Genomic DNA, 27,126 nt, shown 5'->3' on the forward strand with positions numbered 1-27,126 from the left:
CAATGTGATTAACTATCATTTAGATGGGGCCTGTTTTCAATATATATATGTCAACTTCTATATGTTAAAACCTCTTATTTAAGAAATGTACTATAATTTTAAAATTTGGTATTGTTGGCAGTTTTGTCATTTAATGTCAATCTAAATAATATATTGTCTTCTTTTCTTCCCTAAACAAGATTTTTTTAAAAAAAGAGAAAACCTAAGGTATAATAAATTGAATCAACAGATTTGCTTTAAAACTAAATACTACATTTCATTTAAACACTGTTATGCCTTGAGATATTCTGAGATACAACATGTTATTTCTCTAAAACTATATCTTTCTGGGGAAAGTTTGTTTGTAGAAAAACATTGTTCGAATTTCTCAGCACAGTAGAATAGCCCTATCTTTACATAAAGCATATTTAATTCATTAGTACATTAACATACGGAACCGTAGTAAATATATAAAAATCAAAATGATAATGACTACATATTTATATACCATAAAATTATTTTTTATGGTAAAAGATAGCGACAACAAACGTGATAACTCTTAAGTTTCTTAAATTTTCTTTGGCAGTTTGACAAATACTATAATATGTCAGTTAGTGTCTCACACACTAATTGACAAGAGGAATGCAGTTTGTTTCAAAGTAAAACTTTAGAATACCTTCCCCTGATAAAATTCTGATACAACTCATATCTATGACAAAACTAATATAAGAACTGCTGTGATAATATTTTTTAATAAGCTTAAAATTTCTTGCTCTAAAGCTCCCATTCTATTTCAATTGTCAAAACTACTACTATTTTTGTCTTATATATTTGAATTTGGGTATTTTTTTACATGTTGTAAACATATAGATACCCAAAAAACAAATATATTTAATTTCTTTCATCATTCTGAAACTACTTATATGTTTAAAGAGTATGTTCAGATTTGAGAAGTAGCAAATCAGGAAAACACTTTTCATGAAAGTTAATATTATAGAAATACTTATAATTTTAAAATTACAAATAGGAGGAAAACTCTCAAAAATAAACAGTAAAATTTTATTTATTTACAGTCAATACCATATATAAAATACTGGAATGATGTTCACAACAATGAATATAAAAAATTAGTTAATGACAAGAATATCAAACTGAGCAGATAGCACAATCATTTATAAAATGAATACAGCTCAAATTTAGTCACATAAAAAAAACCTAAGTAGTGCTGATGTTTTATTGAAAAAACTTTCTAAATTCTTGAATGCCTTCTTCAAATCTTGTATGGCGTCGGATACCAAGGTTTTGCAGTCTCTCGCAGCTAAGATGGACATTCCTTGGTCTTGGAACACCACAACTTGGTAAATTATAAGGAATCATATTATGGTGCAGACCAAAATTCTCTGCAATCATCCTTGACATTTGATACTTCGTAAATACTTCAGCGCCGCTCCAATGATAAATGATGTGTTCTAATGATGTACCCTGGAGAAAACAATTTGTAACATATTAAAAAGTGCAATCTATAATATTATTCAGACAGGGCTTTTTAAACTGCTGGTCCCGACTACATGTTAAATCAAGCAGAAAAATATTGAATCCTAACACACAGTACTTCCTTTCAGATTCTTCAACATTTATAAATAAAAATATTCAAACAAAAATATCTGTTATAAATAAACTTCCTTTTAGAATATAATATTTAAATATGCTTTAGTTTTTTATTCATCTTCCCAACTGAGTTTGCAGCAGTGTATTTCATGTAGATCTAGCTTAACAATAACAAAAGATCTAGAAATTAAAACTTGAAATTAACAACGTTAGCTTTCTAAAACTCATTATATTACATTTTATTTATTTCACGAGTAAAGTTTCGAATTTGGAAAGATCTTTCAGAGAAAGGGTCTCTAAATTCCTTTAGGTAGCATTATTTTGTATTTTAAATAATAAGATTTTAGCAAACATCGAATTATAAATAATTGAACCAAAAACATTTTGAATAAACACAGAATTTTCAATTATTCAAAAGTATTCAAAAGTGAACAACTTACATGAAGCTTTCTCAGCACTAACTGATAGATGATGAACGCGATATCAGTAGTATGAGATGGAAATATTATTTCATAATTAGACACTTCCATTGAACCATTTGATCTAATAGAATTTATTAGAGATGATATGGAACTTTCTTCAACAGTCTCTTCACCCCCATATATCATAGGAATACGTAAAATACAGCTATCTAAAAGCAGGAAGAAAGTCTATATAATGTAACAGAGATAAGACAGATAGGAAAAAAGCCATTAACAAAAATAACTACATTAAAGAGGAAATTTTTTTTCTTGATAAATGCATTAATCTTCTCATGTGCAGTGAAATTTATACTAAAAATTGACAAAAATTTAATAAAAGATTTTCTTATCTTGTGCTACCTCTCATTACGATTGTCGTGAATTTTTCATGATACCATGAGTACACAAACTAATAACATTTTCTTGAAATTTTAAGTACAGAAAAAGACAAGGCAGCAAGGTCCACTCTACCACAATGTAAAATTCAAACTATTAAATTTGAATAGGTTGCTGATATTCTCAATTCCTTAGTACTATTTACTGCTTTACTTTCAATTTTGCAAGCTTTTAACCATTCAATGAATTTATTTTGAAAGTCCACAGAGAATTAAATACATATTTTCCCTGCATATTTTAAAAAATTCTATACCTTTTGCATAAAAACTGCAGGAAAAATACTTAAATAATTCACTAATAACAATATTGAAATATAACAAATGAAGTATGAAGTTGTAACTATGTGCACAAGAGCAACAGCAAACACTTGGGGGGGGGGGAGGAAACCTCAGTCATTTTCAAGAAGGCATAAAATTATCCCTGAAGAGAAACGATTTTTTCCCTACCTGAACATGCACAGAAAATATATGAAAGAAAATATATCCCCCCCCATACAAACACTGTCTCAGTAATTCCCTAACGAAGGGGAAACTTTACACACTGACCTCCTGTAACACTTTCCGCTGAGAAGATTATTGATGAGACAGCACAGTGAAAATATATTCATATAACCCGGCTGATCTAGCGTGGAAAAAATTCATTTTCTTTAGAAAGAAAAAAAAAAAAAGAAATTTTAAGGCCTACATAAAAGGAGTAATGAAAAACAAGCAGTTTTCATGGTCCTTGTTTATTTTTCTGCAGTATAAGTTTTAATGATGATACAGAAACTGGAATTTTATTTACCTTCGAATTTTCCTTTCAATGTCCTGAGAAAGCTCTTAATATCAAATTAAAAACATCCATAAACTAGGATTTAAGGATTTCTTTAGAATAAGAGACATGTATTAAAGTACTTTTTAAAAGTAATTTAATGCCTATTTGTAGACTCAGAACGGATTTATTTAATTGAATGTTTGTTGTATACAAATGCTTTTTACATACAGATCAGCTACATAGATGGCTTGGCTTTATTTACATTAATAGTTTGATTTGGATAAATGCGACACCAGATATGTGTTAATAGGCTATGGATGACATTACAAAATGTATCTTGTAGGAATCGTCCAGAGGCAACGATTAAGTGAAGTGGAATCGCCATCAGATTACAGTAAAAGAACTTGGGTTGGCATTCCCCTCTTCAAATTACATAAATGAAGATGTTTAGGTGATGCATAAAATCAGTTCCTAAGGAATCAGAGACAGATTGTCTGGGGATCAATAATTACATCAAACATGAAGTCCAAATGAGAGCAAATCCAATGCATTGATAAAATACAAATGGGTGACAAAATAAGATGAAATAAAAGCTTTATTAATAGAGGGTTGGGTCATTCTTTAATTTCATTACAGATTCTATGTGACATGGGATGGATGCATAGAGGTCATGAACAACAATTAACGGAATATGAAGTCATTCTTCCTCAGAAGTCCTTAGAAAGCCGTCTCTAATTCCAAAAGCGTAGATGATGGTGGCAATCGAGCACAAAGTTTTGACTCCAAATATCCTCCTAATTGTTGAATAATGTTCAAGCCAGAAGATTCAGTGGGCCAATCAAGATGATCTACTTCCTCCTTATGCTCTTTAAATCATGTTTGAAAGATTTTAGCAATATGGATAAGAGCACTTGAAAAGGTAGTCCTATCCATATTGATAAAGTGGAAATTCTCAAGGAAGTAAAGTGTAGAGAAAAAGATGCACTTGATCTTCCCAGAATATCAACATAGTGAGCAGCTGTAATCTTTCCATGCAGAATACAGAGGGACACAAGACCAAGCCAAGAAATTACTTCTTATCTCAGATGTTATCTGTAATAATGATTGCTTGTGCTTTCAGGCCACTATGCAAGTCAACACTTTTTTATCCCTCTCACTAAGATTTCTCAACGCCCATTGCTGTGCTTTGCAGATGCAACATCACTGCATTTCGTGTATGCTGTCATTACGACTGATATAGTACTCCTTGCACACCCCATTAGCTGTTTCTGTCAAAGAAAAACTAGTACATTGCCTTTTAATAATCGTGTTTTTTTCGTATTTTGACAGGTAAGGCATTACTGAGTTTTCCAGGGAGTAAGGTAAATGCAAGCAATACCTATGACTGATGTTGAGAGACTGATACCTTACAGTCATGACCACTAGGTGGCAGATTTGACTGCAAAATGACATGCATGTTCTACTTCTTTGAAATGCACCATGCCCTTTTCATGGGTGTTCGTATTATTTTGTCACCCATCTGTACATTTCTGGTGGATACATATATGAGATTCGAGAAAAGTTTTATACTTGTACTTGTACATAAGTATAGACTTTATAACATAAAATAAGTTAAAAATAAGATTAATTTAGGGTTTTCAATCAAAGAACAAATTTGATTTTATTATACAGTGATTACTTTTTCCACTGAATTCAAACTAAACAATTCACATTTTGTCTGTGGCTTGATATCTGAAAATGTAATTCGAATGAACAAAAGCAATAGGAAAGCCAAGGCCAAATTTTTGAATAAATTGAATTTTATTTTGGTTTAAATTTCCATTATTCTTATGTAAATAATTTGTTATTCGGATGTGATAAATTGCCCACACTCCCTGTGAAAAAAATTACATAATTTTCTATCATAAATTCTTAATACTTTTCTAATGCAAAACAAATTCAACTATCTAGCAGCATCAAGTTATAAAGTACAAAAATTAATTTCTGCAGAATAGAAGTGATGTTCTGTAATTAAATAAAGTTTTATTTTGAATAAAATGTGAATTCAAATTTCTAATTACAAATTCATATCATTATATCTTGTGTAAATTGTCTATATCATCTTAAGATAAATAGAAATGTTCCGAACAAAAAACAGATCTTACTACTGCTAAAATTAAAGTATCAATTTTTTTCAAAGATTTAGTATTTTTGGTACCATTGTCCTTAATTACTTTCAATCAAAATTTAAATGCTTGTTGAAAAATAGGTAAATAAATAAAAATAAAGACAATTAATATTAAAATTTACTAAATAAATATGTAAACAATTTTATTTACATTAATATTCTTTCTTAGACATTCATTCAATAACAAATACACAGAGAATAACAAAATATACAGATAATGCCCACAGAAAAATTTATTAATCAATAATAAAATCTTGAAAAGAAATTATTGCATTAAAAGAAAATAAAGTTTTTATATTAAAAAAAATAGGAGGATAAATGAAAATCATAAAAGTGTGATGCATTGATAGAAATACTCTAAATACACAGGTATTTTAACCCAATTATAATGGTACACATTTTGTTTTTAATTAATGTTTACAAATTGCTTTATGATATTCTTTGTGATTTAATTTCCTTACACTGTTTCCAGAACAACACACATTTGTATAATTTTGTTATTTGATTAAAAAAATTAAATTAACTGTGTAAACTATTGTGTAAAATTAATTGCATAAATTAAAACTAATGTTTACTAACAGTAAAAATATATACTTTTTTTACCTGGATTGATCTCAGTAATAATTCGTTCAGCTTCAACTTTAAAAATTCCACATATATTCAAAGGATCAGGACTCCGATCTTCAGCATATGGGGGGTTGTCACCACTAAATACATAATCAGTACTTATAAACACATAAACAGCCTTCACTTCAGCTAAATAAGAAATTAGAACACAGAATATTCAGTATGATTCAATGGTTAAAAATGGCGATACAGTTAATAAATTTATACAACAATTCAAATTTTTAATTTAAATAATTCTTTTTTCAAATGCATACAGATGGGTCAACTAGTTAAAAAATTAGACAACAGGAATCAAATGATTGGTAAATAGTTGCAAAATGCTAAACATTAATGGAAATTGTACTCATTTATTTTTCAGAGAGAACAGATGACAAGAGAGTGAAGATAAATTTTGATATTTCAAATTGATATTTTTCTTTAATTATTATTCATTTGCTTATCATAATCACGATTTTTTAGTTTAACTATATCACAAACTGCCAAATAAAATAATTTAAAGAAAAATCCTGATAAAAGAAATATTCAAATACAGTCATGTTGTTACAGACAAATAATACTATCACACTATAGGAAATTCTATGCATTGCATTTGCAATAATTATAAATGCACTGCTATTGCTTTCCCCCCATAAATTTTCATCATTGTGAAAAAGTTTGTTAATTCAGCAAAACATTGCAAAACTTCAAATTATTTTTTACCTATACAAAGTTCATATTATTTTTTGAGTATCAGATTATGAAAAAATTAAAATGATTCAATATAATGACACAGATTTTAAGTGGATTCGTCAATTAACTAGAAAATAAAGAAAACGATAAAAGCAACATTGAACAATGCAATAGTAATATTATAGATAATGAAATTTGACAAATATTTGAAACTAAAATTAATTAATGTTTGAGCATCATCCTAAGAATTGTTAGATACAATTTTTTCCTTTAAAAAAATAATTGGAATTATACTTTTAACATACAATACTATGAGAAAGCAAATATATTACTTTCAATTTAGATGATAAATATTTTCATATAGACACTACATTTTTGAAGCGGCATTATGAGATGGTTCTAGTAATTTTGAACTACGGTTAAATAATGAGGACGACTTCTGAGTTAGAATTCTTTTTCAAATATCCTCAGCACAGCATGTTTTCTCATAGAAAGTTAATTCAATGGAATGACTTTATGCTATGCACTCAATTTATAAATAATATGACTCATATGTTCGGCATGGGCTTATGGTAGTTCAAGAACTGGATTATGGTTTTCATTTTGGAAGAATTAAAAAGAGTGCCCATAAGTTTCTATAAACTGAAAATAGTTCGTATTTGATTTTACAGATTCAAATATAATTTAAAATAAATAAAAGAAAGCAGATTACCGGCCAGCTTAGCAAGATCTCCTGGAACTGTAACATTTAATGGATAATAGGAATCTGGATCCATTTGAGTTTTGTCAGGCGATTTCTCAGCAGCACAATGGATTATAGCATGAGGCTAAGAAGGAAAGTCATAATGAATATACGGAAAATGTCGTAAATATTAACAGATATCTCAATATTTGAATTATACACTTCTACAAACAATTTTAAGCTATTAATTGTTAAACAAATCAAAACTTTCAAAAAGAATCTTATAAATACCATTACCTAAATTATGGACTGTTGAAGTAAGGAAATCCAAGATTTTTCTAATATTTGTATATATACGATGAAATATATCATAAGTGAAAAGCTATTAACTTCTACATAAAGAGTTTTACATACTTAGCGGCATTTAGTAGCATTTTTAGAAGATATTGAAAGAGCATTCTATTATTTTTTGTGTGTTTTTCAAATCTTGTTAAAATATAATCTGTACAAACTAACATTTAAATATATTTTAAACGTCCAAGATTTTTCATGAACAAAAAAGGTTTTAAGAAAGATGGCATAGAACAAATTAAATGGAAACAAACCAAGTCAAGGCATTTTTACTGACATATAAAGACAAAAGAATCAGGTAAGTGGATCATTTTAATTCATCAATTATGAATCATGAACAAATGACTAAAAACAGTAGTAAAGAAAAGTAATGGTAATTTTTCGAAATATTTTTAAAGAAAGGTTGATAAATACTCTACAATGAAAGATATGAAAAACATACAACTTCACTTAAATATTAATAAAAAAGGCCTTTTTGAACATGCAATACTGGAGGGGGTAGTGGATTCATGCCGTAAATAAAATAATTCACAGAAAAATATTAATACAATCCTATGAAAACAAAGATTAATGGAAAAACAAATTTATTACAAGCAATATTATGCTTGTTAAACAAAACAAATTGATTGTTTCTTCTTTAATAATTCATCTCCTGAAAACACTTTTACAAGCAGATATTTCCTAAATGAATTTTGTAAACGTTCAAATCATGGTATAAACAAGTTCACTAAATAATCCGTGAAATGTGAAAGTAAAAAAGTTGCCATTAGGCTAGTTCACAATGTGCTAAAGATATTACTTATAATTTTCAAAAGGCTGTCAAAGGAAAATTCACTTCAATAAGTAGGCAACGTTTTCAGTTATTCAGAGCTCCAGGATCAAGCGAAATGGCGTAAAAATTAGGCAAGTTAATGTTTACTGTTACTACCCTGAAATACACTGAGTCTAGAATTTGTACAAAGCATTTTATTATGATATTCTTACAATAAAAATGCTGCTGAAGAGCTTGAATGTTACTGGTAATACCTAGATATGAAACTCTGATTCTTTTGCCCACTTTCAGAGAAATTTGTTATTTCTAATACATTTATTGTTTCCAAAAATTTTTTCTTCTGGTTACAATTTCCACGATGGGCAAAGCCACTTGAAATTGTAAAATGCAGAGAATACTTTGGAAGATATGTTCAATAAAACAAGAATAAAAATTTATTTAGAAATCTGAAGTCCCAAGATGAATATAAAGCTGTATCATATCAACTTTTAACATCTGGCATCTATTTACAGCATGTTCAAATTCAGTAACTTTGATTTAAAGCAAGGTAACTGGAATTCCACATGCTTTAAATTCTTTTTCGATATTGCAGCAGATTAATTTAGAAATAGGATTTCTAATGACATACAGCTTCAAATTAATGATTCAAAGCAAGGCAAACACAGATTAAAAAAATATTCAATTAGCCTGGTTGTAGTAATTACCCATTGAAATATTGTTCAATGTAGCATCTGAAGAGGGATTCTACTAAATTTTTCAAACATTTTTATCGACATTTATTCACATATTAAATGTTTAGTGCAAACAAACTAGCCCTTTATGTGACCCTACATAAAGAAATCAGAGTTATGTAAAGCTGAGAAAAGTATGCATAAAAACTAGGATGATACAGTTACTTTCAAAGAAATGAATAGTAAAGAATTGAATTAATAAGTATTTAATTATTAATTGCTGTAACACTTTTCCTTATATTTAGGGCCTCTTATTCTCTATTTAGTTTCATTGTCTTAACTATCATTATGTTATGTTGACGATAGTTTTTCCTAACACCAGCTCATACATGCTATACACAGTCTTTTAAATTGTAGAATAATCAATATTATAGCTGAATAATCATTTTGCTATGCTGAAACTGAAAAACTGAAGCAGAAAGAAATCTTTCGGATTTAACCAATATTTCACTAAAGTCATTTGATTCTAATATTTTATTTCTTTTTGGTGCTTGATATTTTGGAAGTTATGAATTGCTGCATGATTATGTTGAACTCTGATATTGTCATAAATGAATTCCAGCAAAATAGCTTTGGTTAAACATTGTTCAGAAATAAAAATTAAGGAAAACTTAACCCATTAGATAAAAACCATATTATAGTAAAAGAAGAGAGATTCTATCATTAATACTCTAAGAAGATTTCATGGAAGTAAGGAAGCATTGGTAAGTATTATAATACATAGGGAGTCTCATGAAGACTGCCTAAATTGTGCAGATTTATTGCTTGGAGTATATAAAAAATATACCTTAATGACCAACAGTTTTCGAGAAAAATATTATGTCAAGTTAGGGGAAGAGAAAAAAAAAAAAAAACATATATTGGAAACATGAAAATTGGTAATCGTGTATGTTCACATAAGAAGATGTTCAAAATTTGACTGCGCATATTGAAATATGCATTCATGTGGAGTGAAATAAATTGCTTTTTATAGTAACTAGGTCTCGAAACATCAATTCCATCAGATGGCCCAATGTAAAGATGGCAGATCTGGCGATCGCAGCCATAAAACAGGGCTCTTACATCTATTCCAGTTACCTGGGTATTTCCATATCCAGCCAATTATATACAGGGGAGTTGAAATGCACCTAAGTTTCATTATGTTAGAACCAAAAGTCTTGGTCTAACATTAAGGGTATGTCATTCAAGAAATCAATCAATATAGGAATGTCCTGCGAGGCATTCCTGTGTCCTTATTAAACAATCATGCAATTGCCCAACAAAGTGGCCCACACATTATCAGATCAGCAGACCCTATGTCTGTAGATGGATTGCAGAGTGATTGGACTTAATGATTTAAATTATATTCTTTTATCTTTAAAAAATAAATCAAAATATAAAAATTTAAATCTAATTTCCAACTTAACAGCTTTTAAGGAAATAAACCAAAAGAAATGTACGCTCAATAATTGCTATGTCTGATAAAATATAAACAAAAAATTTTAGAATTGCAACACAAAACAAAAAAATTTGACATTTGTCTCCTAGATAACGATAAATTAAACATTTATTCAAATAATTTTAGCAAGAAAATTAATTAAACGATTGAATGAAAAGATTTCTGAAACTAATTTACAAAAGTTATTTAGAAGAATTGCTGCTGCTTTAAAAGCCCACTAACAGAACAAATAAACACAAAACAAGGAGTTTGTAATAAAATATCAAAAATATATTTCTTATAACATTTGCAAATAACATTTGAAAATCAGCACCCACATTATAAATCATTAGTCATTAAAATAAGTAGTCGTCTTTTAATATGTTAAAAAGAAATTTTATCAAAAGAATGTACCTTAAAAGAAGTTATTTTATAAATTAGTAGTAAAACTATCTAATGGTAAATTATATTAATTTTTTCCTTTAAATGCAATATAATCATTTAATTCCAAATTACCTTTGTATTCAAATGACTGAAATAAAATGCGAAATTAATAATTTCTAACAATTTTTAATTTCAATGGTTATATGGAAAAAAACTTTAAAAGAACCAATTATTTCTTTCACAGTTTATAAATGGGTCAAATGGCAATTATTAACGAGTACCTCATGATAACTTAAATTCTAAAGATTTTAATAATGATAAAAGGCACAATGCTGATAATATAAATCAGATCAATGATGCCATCATCGAAATATGATAATGTCATTACTTATAATGAAATGAATACTGATAATACAGAAAGCATCAGATGAAATTTTACTCAACAAGAAGAAACTGTAGTGTCAATTAGTGCTGATAATTCCAATATAATGGACAAAACAGTATATTCAATCTTGAAGATTTGGTCAATGAAAGTACCAACAGGAAAAATTTCAAAACATGAACAGAAAAAAGAGATTGCAAACTTTAGTAGTCCCGATACTGCATTTAAAAAGTCGACGCCAAGGATTCAGCCAACTCAATTAAAACGCACATCAGGTTTAAGGATTTAACCAGCCACAACACTTTTGAAAATAAAAATGCTGTTCTTCAACACATTTCATCAATTATGTTCCACTGAACGGCAGGGAATTCTTTAAGGGTAGTATTGGGAGAGTTCAATACTATTTATAACATCAACTGTTAAGTCAAAGAATTAGATAAATCCATCAAAATTTTTATGGACTCCTCTGATAATCACAGAAAAATTTCTAAAAATCTCATCAACAATGAATATAAATACTACTTTATCTCCGATAAAGCAGCAAACAATGACTTATTTAACAAACTATTTTAAATTAAAAAAAACCTATAAAATAAAAGAAATTTCTTTTAATCCAGTTAATAAATTGAAAACAATATAGAGTATAGAAAATAATTTTGTAGCAATTCAGAATTCAAATTGCTATTAAAATACTCAATTCAAATAAAAAAGGACTAACTACAAAAGCTTTAGCAGAAGGAACAAGTTTAATTCTGACAGATATATATATATAACATAGGCTTAAAAGTTAGTGAAAATGAGTAAAAATAAAAAATATTCATTTTAATAAAGAGCAATATTGATAAAGTGCTAAAATTTACCTTGAATTCTCTAACAATGGCAGAAATGGCATGGATATTAGTTAGATCGATTTGCATTAAATCATTTCTTGCTCTAGTTAGAGCAAGACCCAAGACTTTCCATGAATTTCTTGTAAATTCCGTAACTACAGCACGTCCTAGAAGACCTGATGCACCAGTCACAATGACGTTCATTTTGATAAGTCACCTATGGAAAGAATAAATTACAGTTACAAAATTACAATTTAAAGTAAAAAAGTTAAGTATTACAAAACAAGTATTACATACAAGTTAAGTATTAATAAACTCACAAGTTAAGAATGACAAAAAATATTTTATTGATTTTAAATTGACAGTTTCTTTAACTTCAAAACTCATCTTTTAATAACAAAACGATCATTTGAAATTTTGCAGATAATTTTAATTTTTATAGAAACATTTCCGAAGCTGTGACAAAACATCAATTGCACAGTTTAATATTAATTAAACTTGATAAAATCTATTTATTTCGATTATTACAGAGCTATTACATACATACTATATACTCTTAAAGGGGAAGCTTTTTTCAACTTTGGATACATTAATGCAAATGAATCATCTGCCAGTGTCACATCTCTGGTCAGCACTTTTCATGAAAAGATGAGACAAAATAAAGAAAATTTAATCCTATACTATAGCAAATCTAACAGGGATAAAATTTTATTTTATCTTTAGAGAAAAAAATAAGCACTAACATTAAAAATAAGCACTTTTAAGGTCCCTATATAATGGCCATAAAAAATAAGCAGTGTTTAAGGATTTTCATAATGATGCTAACACACGCTGGGGTAGGGACCTAATTCTGATGTATATTTTATATTTTGAAAGCACTTACCTCCAAATACAGGTTTTTCAAAAATTATGATTAAAAAAAAAACACAGTTTTCACTTAATCTACTTTAGAATTCAACACAAGAAATATTAGGAACCAACAGCTGTTAAAATCAGTAGAATACTTTGACCAATAAAAACAAAGTCAAATATCACATGACAATATTCAAAAACAACCAATCAGATTTCATTAAATGACAGAATGTAAACAAGTCATACTACTCATAATTTTTTAAAAATTGTAAAATAAATATTTCACATTAACAGAAAAAAAAATCAAAACTTATTCCTTACTGTTATTTCAATAAATTTAGTACTTATACAACTTAACTACCATCAAAATATGAAAAGAGCAATTTCAGAACATATTTCATACATCTGGTAATAATTTGAAATTTTTTTAAAAACATTTTAGCGATGTAATTGAAAAAAGAATTAAATTTTGCTGGATATGAGATAGAATATCAGGATACCTATTCTCAATATATTCCAAAATGTCACCATTTTAAAACAATGCGAGTACAGAAACAGGAACACTTAAATAAAATAGACATATATAAGAAGGTTGCCAATATATATACTTTATCATTCAGTCTAATTAAAAAAAAAAACTGTTAGGCAAAATAAAGTGAACGGCAAATTTATCAGACATAACAGGAAAAAATAGGGAGGAAGGGAAATGGCTGAAGCAGTGGTCAGCAACAACTGAACTGTATCAGTACAACCCATATAGAGCAATACTAAGTCCAACTGAATAGTCACTACTATGGTTTAAATGTGTTAAAAATTCTGTTATTTACTGATAGAATTTAACTTTAAATATCAGAAATTGATATTTTGCCTAATGTAGCTAATTATTTTTTTTTTTTTAATTTCATAGGAATCTTTGTAAATATCAATGCTGCATAGAAATGCACATATCATTTACAGACAACTCGACTATTTTAACTTTTCACATACCATTGTCTTGAAGATATGACGAAGTATTTATATTTATCTGAAACTACCAAATTCTTTGAAATAGAGCAGAAGCAGATCCACACATTCTCTGCGATTTTTAAATGAGTTATCTTTATTAAGCAAAATAGAATTTAAATACTATCGTGCCTCCGCATACATATGAATTTTAAGAATGTCTTTTAGATTGTGCATTATACTTTATTAATTGTAACTTTATACATTGATGACATTACAATCAATATTAAAGTTAAAAATACATTGAGGAACTCTTCTATGAAGCTTCATGTAAAATGTTTTTACATGAAGGGTACTTTAAAAACAGTTAACATGAATAGTTAATAGTAAGTAAGTTTAGTAAGAATATAAATTATCTTGATAGAAAATAGAACAATTGCAGATTTTAAAAGATGAATCATTTAAAAATATCAAATGCTTTAAATTAGTAAATCTATACTAATAGTAGTACTGAAAATATGGAAGGGTCTAGATTTGCATGAATGCTGTACCGTTATATAGTACTTTCCTCCAAATACAATTTCTTGAAAACAGTAATTTTCCACAAAAGGAAGCTTACTTAACCTACTTCAATACTTCACACAAGAAATAATAGGAAATTGCAACTGTTAAAATCAGAAGACTACTTTGACCAATAAAAACAAAGTCAAATGTCACATGACACTAAAGTACATAAAAATGACCAATCAGAATGAGTGAAATATGACAGGATGTAAATACAAGCAATTCTACTTGTAGTTATAAAAAAATCAAATAAACATTTTACATTAATAACAATTTATATTTTATTATTCAATTTTATTTCAGCAATTATTAACTTTCTATACAACTTATGATACTATAATCTAAACATTAAAAAGGCAATTTCTGGACACAGATAAAATCCTCTTGGGCAGTAGTTTTCATTTGGAAATAAGCAATACTCATTTCAATACTTTAAGATATATTCTTACATTCAACTGTAATAAATTAAAAAACTGCTCAGAAATAAAATTTGTAGCCTACCATTATATAACTTCTAGAGGTATATAAGTATACCAATAACAATATCTAAGAAATATGTATAAACATAAAATTGAAACAGATATTAAATTACTAAAACTAAATTTCAGCACATCAGTTTTTCACACAATTTAATGCTTTCATAATGAATGCTAATCAAATGCAGCATATATTAAACACTTGGCAAAAGGTCTATCTGGTTTATAATACATCCTAAGCTTCAAAACAGGTTTTGAAATTCTGGCTAGTACGATAATCTGTCCATTTACAATGCAAGTGCGGTCACTTCCAAAGCACGCTGATCACCATTTTTAAACCATTGGTTAGAGCAAAGGTGAATTAAGAGTTTGAAAACAATGTTTACCCTACACTTTTCAATTTTCTTACTTCCAAAATCAGATATTTATTGATTTTAATTTAATCTCTATATAACTTTAAATAGTAAATTGAGACAAATTGATATATAAAACATTTAATTACATATTTATAGATTTTAAATTAATCTCTATATAACTTTAAATAAGAAATTGAGACAAATTGATATAGAAAACATTTAATTACACAGTTGTTTTCACAACCTCATATACGCACACATATATTCACAAGCGATTTTAGATACAATAGTAATATAACTACAAAAATATTTAAATGCGAAACACTATTTTAGAACAGGATTAGAAAATATTTAAATTTTTGAAATCCTACATTAATTGAAATCTAGTTCTTTAAAAATCCAATAAGGCCAAAAGTAAAGATGAATGAAGATAAGTATTCTGCTCTCGCCCACTTGCAATTAAGTATTAATTTGCCTCATGGAATTTCTTCTATAGTCATGTTGTAAACATCCAATTCATTATTAAGTGTCAAAAAAGTTGTGTATAAATTATTATAACATTTTATAATTTTATTAGAAATTTTATTTTTTCACCGTAGTATATGCTAATAATTTGTAAATTATCAAATAACAAATTTGATGCAAAAACATAGCTTTATATTTTAATGAACATGCATAAATCATTTTAAAATCATGTTGTGTTATAAAAATGAATCATTTAAAAGTTCTCTTTTTAATTTTAAGAGTTTACAAATCTAGATAAATCACTCTAAATAATGCATTATGTTTGTCAAAATTTAAGAGAATTTTTAATTTATTTAAACATAAACTCATTTTTAGAGCAGTTATGTAGATTTATTTATTAGTACTTACAAATTTCAGAATTCAAAATGACAGAATAGCACAAAAGGAAGCAAAGGACAGATATTTACTTAGAAAAAATTTCTTCCTGCTAGCTGATGTTCACTATTAACGAATATTATAGATATACTGTAAAAAGTAACAAAATTGAAACTTCTCCTTTCCCATTCAAATGTATTTACATGCCCATAATTGTTATTAAATACAGAATATAAATGTTATGAAAAAAATTGCAGAATTTTAATGAATATAGTCAAATCCTGTACTTTTAATCATGGTAACTTTTAATAGAATTTTTTAAAATGTTACATTCTCTGACTAAAGCATTGAAGTACGTTGAAGATAAATTTCAAATGATTTGTAAGATTTTTTTATAGCATGAATATTTAAATCATTCTATTTGTAACAAAACTGTTTCAAGAATTCATAGGTAAAAGCTTGAGTTCTAAAAATATGTTTATATTGTTACAAATATATCATTAAAAAATTCATATTTATCTGTAAAATTTTATAAAGTATAAATATTTAAGTCATAGTATTCATAATTAAGATTGTTTCAAGTACTGGTAGGGAAAAAAATACCTTATATTGTAACAAATGCAGCCGCCCCAATAATCAGCTCATTTTATTTTTTTCATATAATTTTCAATATGTTGTTTCTATTAAAACAATTTCTAACAAAGTAGACGAAAGAATTCAAAAAGTCCAATTCATTATCATCATTGTTTATAAACTAAATGAGATTCATCAGTGTCTACAAACAATATCTTAATTTCTTTTTGAGCTAAAATTCTTCGATATCAAGATAGTTAGTTTCAGCAAAACTGTTTTGTGATAAGCAAGCAAAAAGCTCAATATAAATTGAGGTTATGCTGCCTTCTGACACTTACTGGGGACATCAATCAACAGTGACAGCAGGAAGGAAAACAAACATTGTCAAAAAGATAAGATCGCTCTGCACCATTTTATGACCCTCTTTAAAAAAGGAAGGGAAATAAAAATATGGCATTTCAGACATCTTGCGGACGTTTGCAAGGTTGTCTTGGCTGAATCAGAAGATTAAATTTTTAAACAGAAAATCTTTCGAGAAACTATTAAACAAAATACTATAAAACTTGTAAAATGCTGTTATTTAGGAATGTTAGTAGAATACTGTTTTAAAGTTTAAATGACACTTGATTTTAATTTGAATAAATTTGAGTGCATGGTTCTTGTAAACTGAAGTACAAAATTAGATTATGCTGCAAAAACTACTAAATACAGTAGAAGGTTTCTCACCCCTTTCACCAAAACTGCCTAATTTGCCTATTTGATAATACAGCCTTGGGCAAGGGTAAAAAAATTTCCTTATATTTTGTTGAATGAGAACTGAATGATCTTAACTCTGGTATTGTTTATTGCAACAAAGCTAAATATGTTTTTAAGTTACAAATATAAAGAAAAGATATTGAATTTGTTTATTTCATGAATAGTTGAAATATTTTCAAAATAAGAATGAAATTCAAAATATATTTAAATTCTGTTCATCAACAACAAAAAGACAATGAAACACAGGCTGCTAAAAATCAAGCAAATTTATGCACATGATGAAGTTTTAATAAGAGCAACTCAAAATTTTTTGAAATCGGAAATTAAATAGTAAGAAAGTATACATTTCTTCATTTGATTCGTAACAAGAAAAAATTAATGAAATGTTGACTAAAATGAATCTATGATCATTACATAATCAGTTTCATTATCAAGAAAGTAAATATACACCAGAAAATAATTTTAAATCATTTCAAAAAGATACAACGAAGCTAGATATTGCATGACTTATAGCGAAAAGTTTTATGGATGAATTTCCCTGAAGAAATTGTTAAAATGGAAAGAAAGATGTTTTAAAATGTTACAATGGGTTATTATAAATTGATCATAGCTGATATGTACATCAAACTCATATGACACAATTATTATTTTTAACTAGGCCATTGTAACAAAAATGACAATACAAATTCCAGGGCATAATTATTTGAAATGAATTTCAAACTACAGTAACTGCCACTGAAAGTGATCATTTCCTGATTTAAGAATTATGATAAAATCAACCAATTGATAATAATTACCAAATAGAGTAAAATCGACTATATTTTTATAAAATCAAGAGGAAAGAATAATAACCCTTACCTCAGAGGTGTTTATAATTTATTTCAAAAATAACAATTAAAATATCATTAACTGTTGTTTGTCAACAGTTATTTCTTAACAGATCATTTAGATATTGTTCATACTCATTTACTCATTTTGACATTCATTGAAAGATTTTCTTCAACATATTTATCCCAATCAAAATCATTAACATTTATTACTTGGTCTTGCTCACAAAAAGCCCATGGTTCTTCAAATTTTATCAAAAAGATACCATGTTATTTTCAACTGCACTGCAAAGTTGTGTTGACTCATTTTAGGCAAACTTTCAGGTATATTAATTTCAATTTTGCCTTTAACACTCAAATCAATTCTTTTAAAATCTGTTCAATTCATTCTTTTAAAATCTATCAATTAAATTCTTTTAAAATCTATTTTGCTTTAGTAATTGAATTTATTTATATTTGCAATTCAACACAGCTTAGCTTTTAAACCAATCCAGACTCTCCACATAAAAGAATTGATAAAAAAAATATGAACCCCATCTCATGGGGGAAATAACTGCTAGATATTCCCTTATTAACAGAGCAAGAAATTTTATGAATGCCAATTGCAAACACTGATTGAACATGCAGGATTGATCAGTTCTCTACATGATATCTGATAACATTATACAATGTAATAAATATACTAAATAGATATTTTTAGTATATTTGAATACTTTGGTTCAAGATATAAGGATTTTGATAATATATATAATAGATAATATTTGATTGGTTTGATCAAATTTTAAATCAAAATCAAAACAATGAATCAATATGGCTATTAAGATGGAACAAAAATAGCCTTAGAGAATTTTCTTTTAGAAATTTAAATTAGATTTTTTAGAGTTTAGTTTAGTAATAGTGGGAAAAGGTTGCCTTTTAAATTAAAAAATAATAATAATTTCATTGCAATATTACATGATCTTAAGGTGCTGCCACAAAGAGTTGAAGTTTAAAAAAAAAAATTGAGAAATTTTAAAACGGGCCTTTAAACTTTTTCTTGGATTTTAGTTTAAAAGTGGAAAAAAATTGTCATTTAGCTTCAAAAAGAATTTTTAAAAATTTGGTTGCAATACTACAATATCTCAAGGTGCCACAAAAAGCTTAAATTTTGTAAGAAAAAAAAATCGAAAAATTATAAACTTTGATAAAATATCTTTATGAATTTTTCGTACATATAATGTTACAAAAGATGGTTTTAAATACATATATGAGCATTACAATTGGAAAAAATTATTAATTACAAAATATAATAATAATAATAATAAAATATTTTTAAGTGTCAACTTTTGTTTTTCTTACTTCTGTACCCCTAATGATTAAAAATGTTATAAATGCAAAATGTTTGCTTCTAATTCATTGCCACATGTTTTTTTGTATCAAATTTTGACAAATTTGCAGGTGAGTCAATTTTTGCTCTTATGCATCCTTCTCTTGTGATTGAACCACAGACATTCTGAGCCAATTTGACCATCAGTTTCACAGCTCTTTCCACTGCTTGCACGTGACAAGGAAGAAAGGAAAGTTGATATCTGAGTTCACTATACTATTTGGTTCAGCTTCATATACCTTTTGTATAAAGTCTTTCAAAAAGTCACCAGAATTTTTTTTTGTTTAAATGGGAGTGGGACTCGGTTATATCATTTTCAAGCCCTGAGATCAAGGCGATGTAATCTTTCACTTCAAAATTTAAATTTGGAACTTCAAATTTCCTAACTCTATCTCTACTTTCTGTTCTTACTTTTAAAACATGTCATAAACCAAGTTCTCTTTGAATTTTATGTTCATCACTTAGAATGGAAAAAAGGATATCTTCTGAAACAGCAAAGTACTCATTTCTTTAAATAATCAGGTCTATAACATTCTTGAGATCGTTAGAGATAGCGTGAATATGAAATAAGGTTAAACAGATGTCTGGAATTATAAGTACATGAAGGTTTTAACAATATTAAACCATTCAGGCACCTAGTAGCTTTATCTCTTCTTGTATATTTGAAGGATGTGATTGGTTTTTCTCTTCTTGTATATATGAAGGTTCTGGTTAGTTTGCCTCTTCTTGTAAAGAACACTGTTGTTCTTCATTGTTGTCATTCTCGACAGTAATAATTTCTGATACACTAGTATCTTTTGTCCATTCTTGATTAAACTTACTATTCTTTGTTATTCTTTATTTTTTTCTTGATTCTTTCTTCCTCAAAGTGCTTCTAGTAGCTATACTGATATTACCTATACCCATTTTCCTGCTGGAATGTTGATTGCTTAGAAACTCTTATTCCATAATCGATATATTTTTTGTTCTTTCATACAAGTATTAAAGTTTACATACTTACATGCAGCAATACCAAATAAACATTAAGCTTCTTTAAATTTTGTGAGGTTGGAATTAAATTTATCTGAACCTTTTCTGCTTTTAGACTTTAAGCATGAAAAGCTTTTATCATTTGTAAAAGTTTTTTACTAGAAATAACGAGACTAGAAGCTCTTAATTATATTTGTTCTATTATGGGAACTAAAGTGTCACGTATTTCACTTACAGAAGGATCCTTCACGAAGCAATTTTGAAGTTATGTTTAATAATCAGTAGTACTTCTTAACAGATTTGTAAGTTGACAGTTCAACTTAAGCAAATCATTAAATTTACCAAAAATATGACATTTTGACATTTGTCCTTTTTTCATTAATTTAGACTGAGCCATTTTTACTCATAACAAAGAACACAAACTAACAAATCAGTTATACAATAGATGGAGAGGAAAAGACAACTCAACTGAATTCAGCAAAGTAACTGATCTGACACCAGCTCTGTCCTTGTCACCGGATGCAAACAAATCTCTGCCTCCCCTCAATAACATCAACTCCAGCAATAACTCAGTGTCATGTCAATACAATAGTACAGCTGTTTATATTTCTATTGATATAACAGTGCCTTCTTAAAGCTTTTTATTTGATAATCAAGGCATGACAAAAATCTTTAGAAAGTTCCAAAAAAATATGTTTTTATAAAACTTTAACATCCTTCGGATACCTCAAGACATACTCCAATATTTCTCATAATTTATTTTATCTACATCAGAAGACAACTTTTCTGTGCTATTACAAATTAAAATTCAAAAGCTGATTTTTCTGTTTCACCCTAATAACTATATTCACAAAAATCTATAAGTTAATACACTTTCTCTTTGACTTACGATCTAAGTGATTAGTGACAATCTCCATTTGTAATAAAGAAATAAACAAATAAAGATAACTATACTGGTAGAATCAAAATGTTTCCGGAGATTCACTCAAAAAGTTGGATGTCATTTAGAACTTCTATTATGAGAATAATTTACTTAGAGAATGGAATGAATTTATACTGATAGAAAGGATCAGAACTTTATGATTAGATATAACACTACAACTCTATTATTGAAAGATTAAATCCTAAACTTTTATTCTGATCAATGTATGAATTTATGCCAAAAGAAAGAATTAAAAATCAATCTACAATGATATTTGAAATAGAAAATGATTATATATAAGCATATTGAACAATTTTGATTTGTAATTTAGTTAACAATACACACACCAAAGTACGTACATACATACAAATCTGTTTTTATGTGGTCCTTTTTTATGTGAATTTATATTTGTACAATTTTTTTATAAAATATAAAAATTCCAACAGTGTTGTCAATATAATACACCATCGTAATGTTTTCTATCTGTGTACATATGTACACTAATACAATGTATATGGTATATACCATGTATGTACATATCAAATCAACTAATTCCAATATTCCAAAATAAAAAATAATACATTCTAATAATAAATCAAACCTAATATCTTCAAGTGATAAAAGAGATTTTGAATCACTTCACCACAAGAAGATGTGCATTTCGGATTAGATAACAAGTAAACAAGTAGTATTAGATAATGATAATGATGATATAATGAAATTTAACTTTTCAATACATCTGTGATGATGGTGAAATTTTAATGTTTATTAAAACAAGCAGCCTTTCTTTCTACTTACCTAAAAATTAAAAGTCTTGTATTGTTCGAACATTTCTATACATGAAAATATGCAATGTCAATGCTTATATGAGGGTTAGATGTGATCAACAAATTACATATCATTGATATGATTCCTTAGAAGGATTACGAAATGATATAACTGTTCATCTGAGATTCCAAAATTTATTAGAAAGAAAAAACGAAGTATTAGTACAATGTTATTTGAAGAATTATTATTATTGGGATTTTAGCTAAACAAAACTTTCGTGGCTTGAGTAATAAATTATTCAAAAGAAATAATGGTAATTACTGAAAATATATAGAAAAGATTTTCGAGATTTGAAATTATCCTAGTATAAGGGGTGTTCAAATGAAAAGGTACGAAACAACACTGTCAGTATAAATGAAGACTTTTTTCAAAGTATACATCATAGGTCTGAGCACAACGATTCCTTGTTCCCAGAATTCCTGCCGCCGTAACGAGATCCAGTCCTTCACAATGTTCTTGAGTTCGCCGTCCAAGGTCCGCTACTTGTTGAATTCCTCGAGCACAGAAGAACCATGAACTCCGAAGTGTATTGTGAGACACTCCAAAGACTTAAGTAGGTCCTTCAAGAACAAGACCAGGGCTACTCACGGAGGGTATGGTTCTGCTCCATGATAACGATAACGCGCTTCCACACGTCTCCAGGGTCACACACGCGGAACTGGCCAAGTTCAAGTGGGAGCAGCTCGACCATCCGCCCTACAGCCCAGACATGTCGCCCTGCGATTTTCAAATGTTTGGTCCCCCTGAAAAAACATTTGAAAGGGAACTCGGACCATGAACTCAAGGACGCTGTGAAGTCTCGTCACGGCCCCAGGAATTCTGGGAACAAGGAATCCTTCGGCTCGTTAATCAATGGGATCATTGTGCTCAGGCCTGTGGTATAAACTTTGAATAGTCTTCATTTATACCACAGTGTCATTTCGTACTTTTTCATTTGAACATCCCTTGTAGCATATGATATCCATGCATAATAACAGAACTCAAAAATGCATACCTCATTACCTTGGAGATAATATTCAATACAAAACAGTTTGGTTATTAGAAGACAATATAAAAGAAAATATTTCAAATAAGATCAGCAGAGTAATAAGAGAGGCTAGCATAATGACGCAAGAGAGAATTTTGGATATCAGAGCATATTTTCTTACCTATTGTAATCATGGAAATTTGTTTTAAGTAACACTGCAAACAACAATTTATTCAAATAATAATAATAAAGTTCAACAGTTCTTAACAATTCTCTACCTCACACCCTTCATTTAATTGATCATTTGTTTTCAAAATGTTGTGTTTCAAATTCAGTATTGATATCCTTGTCAGGTATGAAGTGGTTGAATTGAACAGATATAATAATTCTGTTTAAATTGTCAATTGAGAGAGGTTTTTCTGCCTTCTAGGAAATAGGAGAAAGAAAAGTTGCAATTATCTAAAAAAGTCAGGCCATATCGTTAAGAAAAAAAAAAAAAATCTAAAATTTAATTGTATATGAATAGTAGTTTTTTAATACAGAATAATAATTAATAATAATAAACTATTTATTAAAAGACTACAGATCCGATAAAGGTTTCAATGATATACTCAAGTACACTGATAAACAAGCAGGATATTGAAGAAGCAAGTTTTAAAAGCCCTAACAATTTTTTTTTTTTTTTTTTTTTTTAATTAAGGCTACAAAAGGGGAGAGGGAAATCTCACAAAAGTCAAGACTAGCTTAAAATTGCATTTTTTTTAAAAATGTTAAATGTTACAATATCTTCTTTCTGTGAAAGATTTGATTTCCTATCTTCATATTCAGATGTTTTAAAACTTTTCCAGAATATTTCTGATTCAGGGTTACTACTGCAGTAGGAGAATCGCGAAAATACAGGGAATTTAAAAATAATCTAAAAAACAGGGGAAATGCAGAGAAATTTGAACTTAAATAAAGAAATGGAACCACTTGTCATGGTACAATTCTTTTTTTTTTTAAATTCCACAATAACAGCATTAACATGTTGTACACATAGCAAATTAAAAACTAGAAATAACACATAAAAAATAGTTTGTTTCTTTCAATATAGAAACATAAGCTCTATGTGAACAAAAATAATCTGATTCAATACTATACATTTTTAGAATAACATAATTTGGATTTCTGAAATTGAATGAATGGGAAAGAAAATAAGAAAACTCATTTTATGTAAACTAAATTTAAGGCTGGAATGAAATACTGGCTCCAAAGGGATACTAATGGTAACAGTGCATAAGGCTCTGCATTACGAAAGGCTACTGATTGAATTTAAAAAATTATTATTATTATTATTGATTATTTGAAAATGATAATGCTTGCAGATAGCATGTGGCATCTAAATACTGAAAAAAGTAAAAACATGCTTGATTGTACATGCACTGTAATGCTTAATCGCACATAAGAGGTTTTTACAATGAAATATGAAATGAATAAAAACATCCATATTTAAAAGGAAGACATGTACTTGATATAATATATTATTAAACTTTACTAAATATATTTCATCATTTTTTGGTATTGAATCTCCTCAAATAATTTTCAAAATTGGACTTAATCATGAAACAGTATTTAGATCTTGAAGCAGAATCAACATGGCTACCCTCTTTATCCACTGAAAATGCATTATTAACTGATCTTTGTACTGGTTTAAAAATTGGGGAAGGAAATAACCAATTGAGTTCAGGTAGTTAAACTCTCAATTAGTAGTAAAACTAAATTAGTTTATAATCGAGACATATTACATCAAGAATTAACTATCATTTCAGGATATGTTAATGTAGATGACTCGAAAAGTGTGAGCATTGAAGAACGAGTTTCTTTGCTTTCAAACAATAAAAGCTTTATCAGCCAAAATTAAAAGCGCATTAAAAAAAGGAAGAATTAAATTTGGGGAATTGTCGAAGATAGAGAAAGGATAACAAATCTAATAATATGAGAAGTTCATATTAAAGCATGCAAGTTCTTATCCTGTAAAAAAAAAAAAAAAAAAGTCCCAAGCACAAATACATACTTGCAGAAGGCGAAAAAAAAAAAAAAAAAAATTCAATAGGAGACATTTCAAAATTATATTTCCTTACCTATTCATTTTTTGGCACATAATAAGGTAGATGAAATATTTCAGCTAATTCTGGGGAATAAATTATAAGAGCAAGTCAACCTTACTCTAAAGGCACTGTCAGAAATGAACAGTGGTGTAATTAGGGTGGGGCAGGCAGGGAAAGTGCTGTGGGCACCATTACCAATGGAGGCAAAAGTGTGGAATATGTTAATTTCATTTAATAAAAAAGTACTTTTTTTTACTGACTCATATGCTTTAAGTTCTAAAAAATTAATATAGAGATTTTTTATCGCTAATTTTAATGTTTTATAAATATTCATTTAATATGAAAATTTCCAAATTTCAATTCATTGTGCAAACTTTGTCTGTAGCATTGACAACCAGGTAATAAAGTATTTGAAGACACTTTAGTGATTAATAAAAGCAAAATTACATATATTATCATGATTTAAATTAATCTTCAAGCAAAATAAGATAAATTAGATTTTCTGGCCTCTGAATGAAGACAGTAAGAAAAAATTTTTCAACACGACATCGGGTAAGACAAGAGCTCAGAAAACATATATTTTTGTTCACAAAATTAAAACAGCGATTAAGGTGTTAGGAAAGACAACACTTTCTTTGGAATTTCTGAATATTAAACTGAATGAGAAGAACCAAGAATATATTTCATTAAAAATAAAAGTCCCAAATGTAGAAATGATAAACAATGAAAACCTTGCTGAAATAAAAGATGCTGTGTGTAAAATAATTAAATATTAATTACTTATTAATTGAGTATCTTGACTAGTTCTTCAGAGTGGATTGAATTTATTTCAATTTAAATCATAGAATAACAAAGATATAAACCTTGGATTAAAGAGCAACAAAGGAATACACTTAGACAGATTTTAATCTCTAATAAAAAACATCAGGAAAAGCTGCTCAGAAATCAAATTCTTTGTAACAAATGGGGATATTGCTCTGTCTAATTATGTGATTCAGTTGGAGAAGTTTTCATAGCTAGTAAGATCAAATTCATTTAATATATAGTATAATTGCTGAATAGCATTTAAAGCTGAATGATCAATTTAAAAAAATAACGGCATAAACTCACCGAACCTTAAAAGAGAAATACAAATTATAAATTTCAGTTAAATTCAAAATATTTTCACATATTGAAATTGCGTGCCGAATTTTCAATTTTATTTTTTTAAATGATACTTACTAATCTCGCCATCTTTATTTAATTTCAAAGTACTGGTTTTCTGTCCCTAAAAAAAATTATTTTAATATGAGTACATTTTTTAAAAAAAGACGATTTATACATTTAATGGAACAATAAAATGAATACATTTCAACAATGAAAACTAATGAAATCAATCAGATTTACTAATATATTATAAAAATTGCTAAAATTTATCGAAAATTGTAAAGCAACTGAATGTACCGCTGAAAAGATGAGATTTTTAATTTTCAAAAGATGTAATATTTATTTTTGCATGGCAACAGCGTCAGAAATTATAACTACCCCCAATGACATTTTGCTTCATTTTTTTTAATTAGTAAAAACTGATTACAGTTTTGAAAAAATTCCTC

The 27,126-nt window shown here is 27.9% G+C and overlaps 1 protein-coding gene across 3 annotated transcripts in view; it reads right to left on the minus strand.

Annotated features, from left to right (window-relative positions):
• Positions 1 to 1,019: 1,019 nt before the first annotated feature.
• Positions 1,020 to 27,126, minus strand: part of LOC129958668 (methionine adenosyltransferase 2 subunit beta-like) — a 39,030-nt gene continuing 12,923 nt past the window's right edge. For all 3 annotated transcript variants that reach the window (XM_056071297.1, XM_056071295.1, XM_056071294.1), the window contains 6 exons: positions 26,756 to 26,801; positions 12,240 to 12,426; positions 7,373 to 7,487; positions 5,968 to 6,120; positions 2,028 to 2,218; positions 1,020 to 1,461 (listed from right to left, as the gene is read on the minus strand). In XM_056071297.1, coding sequence (XP_055927272.1) covers positions 1,213 to 1,461; positions 2,028 to 2,218; positions 5,968 to 6,120; positions 7,373 to 7,487; positions 12,240 to 12,413 — 882 coding nt within the window. In that variant the 5' untranslated portion in view covers positions 12,414 to 12,426; positions 26,756 to 26,801 and the 3' untranslated portion in view covers positions 1,020 to 1,212. The remainder of the gene's footprint in view (positions 1,462 to 2,027; positions 2,219 to 5,967; positions 6,121 to 7,372; positions 7,488 to 12,239; positions 12,427 to 26,755; positions 26,802 to 27,126) is intronic.

This window comes from Argiope bruennichi, chromosome X1 (genome assembly GCF_947563725.1).
Source record: "Argiope bruennichi chromosome X1, qqArgBrue1.1, whole genome shotgun sequence".
NCBI lineage: Eukaryota > Metazoa > Arthropoda > Arachnida > Araneae > Araneidae > Argiope > Argiope bruennichi.